At 41.8% G+C, this 7522-nt stretch overlaps 1 protein-coding gene across 1 annotated transcript in view; it reads right to left on the reverse strand.

The window, feature by feature from the left end:
- Positions 1-738: 738 nt before the first annotated feature.
- The window catches only part of LOC119365782 (methylmalonate-semialdehyde dehydrogenase [acylating], mitochondrial-like), a 7409-nt gene continuing 625 nt past the window's right edge, over positions 739-7522 (reverse strand). The window contains exons 2-19 of the mRNA XM_037631423.1: positions 7420-7505; positions 7244-7318; positions 6968-7129; positions 6758-6836; positions 6085-6239; positions 5821-5884; positions 4832-4911; positions 4401-4466; positions 3773-3823; positions 3521-3672; positions 3328-3418; positions 2282-2362; positions 2130-2207; positions 1958-1993; positions 1839-1882; positions 1683-1761; positions 1307-1397; positions 739-1211 (exon numbers count right to left, since the gene is read on the reverse strand). Of these exons, the coding sequence (XP_037487320.1) occupies positions 1105-1211; positions 1307-1397; positions 1683-1761; positions 1839-1882; positions 1958-1993; positions 2130-2207; positions 2282-2362; positions 3328-3418; positions 3521-3672; positions 3773-3823; positions 4401-4466; positions 4832-4911; positions 5821-5884; positions 6085-6239; positions 6758-6836; positions 6968-7129; positions 7244-7318; positions 7420-7505 (1577 nt within the window). The 3' untranslated portion in view covers positions 739-1104. The remainder of the gene's footprint in view (positions 1212-1306; positions 1398-1682; positions 1762-1838; positions 1883-1957; positions 1994-2129; positions 2208-2281; positions 2363-3327; positions 3419-3520; positions 3673-3772; positions 3824-4400; positions 4467-4831; positions 4912-5820; positions 5885-6084; positions 6240-6757; positions 6837-6967; positions 7130-7243; positions 7319-7419; positions 7506-7522) is intronic.

Raw genomic sequence — 7522 nt, forward strand, 5'->3', positions numbered from 1 at the left:
GACTTGATAGTGTGCACTTTTGGTGGATCGTCTCTGGCCAAGTACGTTATCACTCAAGGTTTTTCATCTTTTTGGATGGACGACTGAATGAGCTTTCAAGAACCTTTCTTAGCAACCAAGTCCCTATGGATGAAAGAGTGACACTGTCGTTTTACCAAAGTCTTACAGAGACTGATATCATAACAAAGATAATTTTAGAAGACTCCAATGTAATTCTTAAACATAAAAAATACTTTATTTATTTGTTTTGGATATTAGATCCAAATCAATGTATTTGTAATAGACTAATAGTTATGAGCATGATTTTTTGGACGCGTCGGTTTGATTTAGTACACACAAGTTTTCTATCATGACTTCGGTCCCGAAGCTAGTGAAGCTGTAGTTCAAAATGACAGAGCTGCAATTTCCTCGCTCTGCAGATTCTAGGAGTTGGTGGATAACTGAACAGGGTCTTAGATGATTTGCCCTAGGGTCATTTGCCGCAAGTACCAACTTACAGGGCCCCGCCAATCTTGAGAGGGGTGGGGTGATCATCAAATGGGAAAGTAAAGTGTGGGTTAAGATCTAATTTCACGCAGAGGCCAGCAAGAGCTTCATTTCTAGGCCGCCTCAAAACCCCGGCGCCGGGGGCCGATGTTCACTGGCTGTTTGAACACCGATGTTCATGGAGAGAGAAACCCCGGCGCTCAGTCGTAGCCGGCCGCCATGCCCCACACGGCGATTTGGCTGCAAGTTCAGTGACAATGTGATATTGAGCCATTGCGTGTACACATTGATTTGGTCCCTGTACAAAGACATGCTCTCCTGTGTGTGTGATTCGGTCGTCTAATCTGGGATTTTCTTCCTTATTATCGGCAGCACAATGAAAGACATCACAAGAGTTACCCTTGATGAAAGGCAACTCCTGTGAAGCTTAAATTCCACATCAATGCCTGGGTTTATTTCCACATACGGCCTTGTTCGTTTAATCCTCCTCCCAAGGGGATTGGAGTGGATTGGAGAGGATTTTGGCTTGTAGGGGATCTAATCCCCCTCAAACCCTGCCATTCCCCTTCAAAAACCACCTCAACCGAACAAGGCCTACATGAGTTAGCTCCGGTGACTTCACTTCTGCGAGGTGGGCATGGAGAGAGAAACGCGCTGGGGAGACGACTCCTTCCACTGCTGCGTGATGGTCTTGATCTGGGTGAAGAACTGCACGCCCGCCTTGCCTGCAAATCCATGTTTACCGTGTTAGTTAAGCCCAGATGCAACTCTAGGTAGTCTCTGCTGGAGAAGGATGATCAAGTGAGATTAACAGGCGCACCGTAGAAATTCAAGTCTCCTGCGAAGGAAGCTTTGCTGCCCGTGAAGGAGAAGAATGGCAGGGGTACTGGGATCGGCACGTTGATACCCACCTACAAAGGAAAGCGATACATTGTGATTCATACGGGCAGTACTCTCTCTTCTTGTTTATGTTAACCTCAACTTTAGAACGCTGAATTTCAAGCACCCAGTTATATATATCTAAATGTTCATGTATGTGTTTAGCTTCAGGTTATATTCTAATATCTAGCAAGAAACAATACACGACTAGGTTTGACATTTTCTCCAAAACGTTTTCAGACCTTGTAATGTAGGAGTACTACCCGTACTAGCTTACACGATTAGGTAACTAATCCTTCACAAATGCTATGCAGTACCTGGCCAGCTTCAATGTCCGTCTGAAATTTCCTTGCCGAGACACCAGATGTGGTAAAGATGGAAGCCCCATTGCCATACCTGAGGAAGATTTGTAAATCATTAAACTGCAATCAATGCTTTGCCTATATGAGCTCACAGGAGAGAAAAAAAATTACTTGTTTCTGTTTACAATTTGTATGGCATCATCTAGGCTCTCTGCCTGCAATTAATTGATAACATAATCAGCATAATAAAAATTTAATGGTGTCAAGAGAGGTAAACAAGTTTGTTATACCTTCATCAAGAGAAGAACTGGACCAAAAATTTCCTCCTGTTTCAAGATTTCCAGGTTTCAGTCAAATATAACAAGGCAAATGATCGTCCAATTCTATCTTGGGAAGGAAAAGGTGGGTACTGTTTTATAAAATAATGTTAAAACTGATGCGAAGTAAACATTCTAAAAATACCTGGTAACACTCCATATCACTTTTAACATCAGCCAACACAGTTGGACCAATAAAGTTGCCATCCTCAAATTGAGGAACCTGCACAGCGCATAGCTATCAGGCATACCAGGAATTGCACACAGGCAGTTCAACAACTGAATTCTCAAAATTACCACGATCTCCCTCCCATCCAGCACAAGTCGAGCACCACTGTCAGCACCACTTTGGACTAACTTGCAGATGCGGTCCTTGGCCTATTGATACCAAACTGTTAGGGCACAAGATTCACCAAGAAAACAAAGGGCTCTAATACCAATCTAGAACTCCCTCCAGTTCCCCAAAAGCAGAAGTTTTGGACATCGACGTGGTCTAAAACCACAACTCTGGTCACTGTTTCTTTGTATATAAATCCTAACAAAATTATGATATCATGGAAGTACTTTTGAATATAATTCCTAAGTTCTAAACTTCTAATCCAAATACTTGAAAATATAGGTAGACAGAACTTTTAAAGAGTGAAAATGTCAACAATCTGTGAACTGGAGTAAGTGATATGAATCCTGAGGTCACAGAGAAGCCTCCAAAAAGAAAATTGACTGTTATATTATCAAGCTAATATTTATGATAATTTATTTCTATGGTCCAAATGTGGGCCCTAGTAGCTTAGGCCCACAACAAAAAACTCAATTAATCACGAACATGGCAGTGGCAGTGGCATATAGATGTGCTCGAGGCAGAGATTATGACAGGGGAACTACTAGTTACCATTGCAATGACTATGAAGGTAAATCTAAAGCTCATGACGTACAGTCAAACCCCAAAAGCTAATATGTTTCTGGAAAGGCTATACCATATGTCAACAGTTCATCATGACAAAAACAGGTGTAGCATTTTTTTCAATGGGATCATATTCCATACAGAGGCTATACGAAGATTACTCACTCAACATTTCATGATTAATTCTTCTAAATGAACTTGAGTGGTTAATAAGTAACTACTGTTCTATCGTCCAATTTTAAACAGGTAATCAACCGGCCTTTTGGAGATCTAAACTTCACAAGATCTCTTTTACCCCTTAAATTTAAAAGTTTGAATATCCTCCGACAAAAAAAAGATCCTATGTTCAAATATTCAATTTAAAAAAATATATCAGTATGTATCCATAAGTAGGAAAATATGAATAACATGGATACAAAAACATGTCCTTAAAAAAGCAAACCTGTCTACTGATCACTGGACCAAGATCTGCATCATTAGCTGTTCCGGTATTAACTACAAGGCTGCTTGCACGTTTGACTAGTTCATCCTCCCTAAAACAAAAGATAAGGTTGACAATGCTTCCCCAAAATCTGACCCCAAAAAAAAACTTTAGCCTAAAAAACTTGTCTTGGATAGAAGTCGTAGAACTCTACCATGGTTCTGAACCTCCAACAAAAACAGCAGTGCTCAATGCCATGCACCTTTGCCCAGCTGCACCAAAACCGGCAGCAATAAGGGCATTCAATGTGGCATCTCGATCAGCATCAGGAAGGATAATGGCATGATTCTTTGCACCCATGTTACACTAAAGGAAACAGAAACCGTTATTCTGAATTATACTGCTTAGAATGCAAAAGGCATGGAAAAATGGTTATTCAGGAAATCATGATTAGAAGCAAACCCACCTGAACACGCTTCCCACTCGCAGATGCTCTAGAATATATATGCATACCTGCCTGAGAAGGAGAGAGAGATCAGAGATAGCACAACTGCTAGCTAGCTCTGAGCAACAGGAGTACAATAGCAATTCCGATATGGGGTTAAAAATCTAATGTAACTGATCAAAAATAGAACTTATAAGTTATAACTGCACATCTCTTTTTTTCTGCACATCTCTCAATACAAGAGAACACATGCCATTAACACGCTTCTTCTATCAATGCAATGATACGCAAGCTTTGCATATTTGTGGGGAAAAAAACATGCCATTAACACGAATACATCAACAGCAAGAACACCTGTATTGGCACAAAAAACTCTTATTTGTATCTTGGTAAATGAATTTATTGGTCAGCACAGTAAGCTAATTAAGTTTTGAAACACTATAATAACACATAAAAAGATCTGTCATGTGTGCATGTGATTGAGAATGCATGGATATCCTTGTTTCTAGAGCGAGGTTGGTTGATGATGACTCAAGAGCGGAAAACAAATATGTTGATACGTATCGGAAGAGCAGAATATTAGTTAGATGGTCGATGCAGGAAAGTGTACTTGTAAATCAAGGTTCAGGGAGATCATTGATCCACTTACTGTATTGGAACCAACAAATGATACTGCCTTAATAGCCTCGTCATCACAAATGTTGTTGACAACATCCTGATAAAGTAAAACAAAATGAGAACCAGGTAACCTAAGAAGCCTGGGGACTCCAGCAGAATATATCGTGAATGTTCTTTTCAGAAAAAGCATAATAGGTCCATGAATGTTCTTTACAGAAAAAGCATAACAGATTCATGTATCGAATATGAGCAGATAATTCTCCAGAGGAAGTGTGAAGTTTCAAGATGTGCTGCTTTGCCAGTGTTCCAAAGAGTAAAGACAACAGCGTGCAGCTTTGCCCACAAAGTATCAATCATTTTATGTGTTCTAAAATGAAACAACACCAGGCATCAGCAGCACATGAGAAGCAAATTATCAAACCCAATGACAAGCTCAAAAAAAAAAAACTAAGAATACCGTACATGGGTACCATGAACAATGTTCAACACACCCTTTGGTAAACCAGCCTCCATCGCTAGCTCCGCAAGCATCATAGCAGCCCCTGTTGACAAATATTATACCATCAAATCTCAAAATTAAACATGTGCAGTCTTTCTGTCCAAATGGCCGAAAATTAAAGCATTTTAAAGGACCGACATTTACAATGATACATTGTACTTTAAAACGTGGCAAATGATCAAATCCCTCCTTTCAGAGTTGGAAAGCTCGTTTCAAGTGTGATTTAAATTATGCAGTAGCATTAAGCCCATCTATGTATCCTGTTTTGGACTTTTGGTCAATATCTTTGTCCTTTTGCCCCCTGTGAGCAGGATTTTAGGCCGTTTAGGCCTAGTTTGGCAGCACAGTTTTTCAAACCCTAAATCTAATACCTCAGTATTCCAATGCATGGGCGGTGAATACTAGAGTTCCTAAGAATCACAGTTTTTCGCAGTCAGTTAAGAAAAAAGAAGTTGAGACCTCTTTTTCATATACTGCAAAAAAAAAAAGACATGGTATTGGAGATACTATGGTTTATGCAAGTGCTGCATTTGTTGATGCCAAACACATCAAAGTATTTAAAACCATGCTTTCTAAAAAGACCACCGTATTCTCCTAAAACTCCAAAAAGAAAACGAGATGTCGAACGTAGCCTTACATTTTATATTATAAGAATCTACTACACACACCCTAGGGTGTTCCCCTACAGTATTCCTGTCCAAAATGTATATTTCATAGTGCTATTGTACAACTAATGAAAATGTGAAACTTGGCTGCAATAATGCACCAATTCCTTATGAGACAGAAAGGTATGTTTGTCTAAATAATCATGGCGAGAAATACAGCACCGTTACCAATCTTCAAACATAAGCTAAGCAAGAACACAGCACTTTTGCATTTAGTTAGTAAACGCCACAACAACAATAAATGTAGTCAGCAAGTTGGGCAAGAATATGATGGCAAAAGCAAGCACCTGGATCCTTTTCTGATGGCTTTAGAACAAAAGTATTGCCACAAGTAACAGCTATGGGGAACATCTGCATCCAAAGAACATAAGAAAACCCGCACGATCAAATTTTCTCTCCTGAGTTTATATTACAAAGAATAATAGCAGATATTAACAAACAAGGTTACTGACAGAATAAGGTCAGGAAATTGTACAGGTGATGCACTCTAGAGTCCTGGTAAGTAATAAGAACAAAATTTGATGTTAAAGGAACAGTGAAGTCAGGCATACCCATAGGGGAATCATGGCAGGGAAATTGAATGGGCATATCCCAGCACATACACCAAGTGGCTCCCTAATACTGAAGGTGTCAATCCCATGAGAAACATTAGATACGTATTCGCCCATTTGCAGTGACCCCATTCCACAAGCATGCTCCACCACCTCTGCAAGATTAGAAGTTTGAAATCAAAAAACTTACAGCCAGTGTGTTAAATAGCCAATATAACCAAGAGGCGTCTCACGAAGAAAATGTCACTTCACAGAATCAAGCATATTAAGGGCAGATAAAAGATACTGGTGAAATCGACATGTCCTGCAATGTAGAAGGTGTGCAAAATAGAACACCATGTCTTAAACTGCATACATGAGGATAACCTGCTATTATATGGATGATTTATTCTGCTTACTGACCGGTTTGTATATCTTCTACTCCCTCCGTCCCATAATATAAGAACGTTTTTGACACTACACTAGTGTCAAAAACGTTCTTATATTATGGGACGGAGGGAGTAGCAGAATAGTGTTATTACATATTCCAAGCATGAAAAGAGAGTGAACTCATCAGACTTGCGGATTGCCCGTGGATCAACAACTAACACGATTGGGATGTTAAGATGATTATACTATCTATCTAACCAAGCAGAAACGGGCCAAAAACAAGTGTACTGGTATGAAAACTAACCTAGACCACGGAATACATCACCCCAAGCATCTTTCAGCGTCTTTCCCTGCTCGGTTGTAATGTTCTCTGCCAGCTTATCCTAGTATTTATCACCACCAAATAAGCACAGAATTAATCACCACCAATGAAGCCCGGAATTTACTGCAGCAGGAACCAATAACTGATGGTTTCTGTCGATGGAAATTGGAAGAAGTTCAAAAATAATACTACCATGTTGGCCCGGATGAGCTCCTGGTATTTGAACATGATGCGCTGCCGCGCCGTGACCGGCGTGTTCCGCCAGCCAGGGAAGGCGGTCCTGGCAGCGTCCACCGCGGCGCTGAACTCGTCGGCGGTGGTGAGCGGGATCCGGGACACCACCTCCTGCGTCGCCTGCGACATAGAAATGCCCGCGTCACATCACATCTCGACAGCTTTTATAATCGACCAACTCCGGCTGAAGGGTCGACCGATTGGGAGGGCCCGAGAGGCGGGAGGATGGCTTACGGGATTGGTGACGTCGACGTGCTCGGTGGCCCTCGACTCGACGAAGTCGCCGCCGATGAGGAGGCGCACCCTGGGCTGCGAGCGCGAGGAGGGGGCAGTGAGTCACACCAGGCGGAAATGGCGCTTACACGAATAGGAACAGCAGATTGGGGGTTCCGGGAGGGGCGGGCGCGTACCGGCGACGGCGAGGTCCCCTCGGCGAGCCACGAGGCGGCGGCGGTGGATAGCGGGGCGGCCATCGGTGACCGGCGGAGGCCGGAGGCTGCGACGGGGAAGGGG

This window comes from Triticum dicoccoides, chromosome 2B, assembly GCF_002162155.2.
Source record: "Triticum dicoccoides isolate Atlit2015 ecotype Zavitan chromosome 2B, WEW_v2.0, whole genome shotgun sequence".
NCBI classification, from domain to species: Eukaryota; Viridiplantae; Streptophyta; class Magnoliopsida; order Poales; family Poaceae; genus Triticum; species Triticum dicoccoides.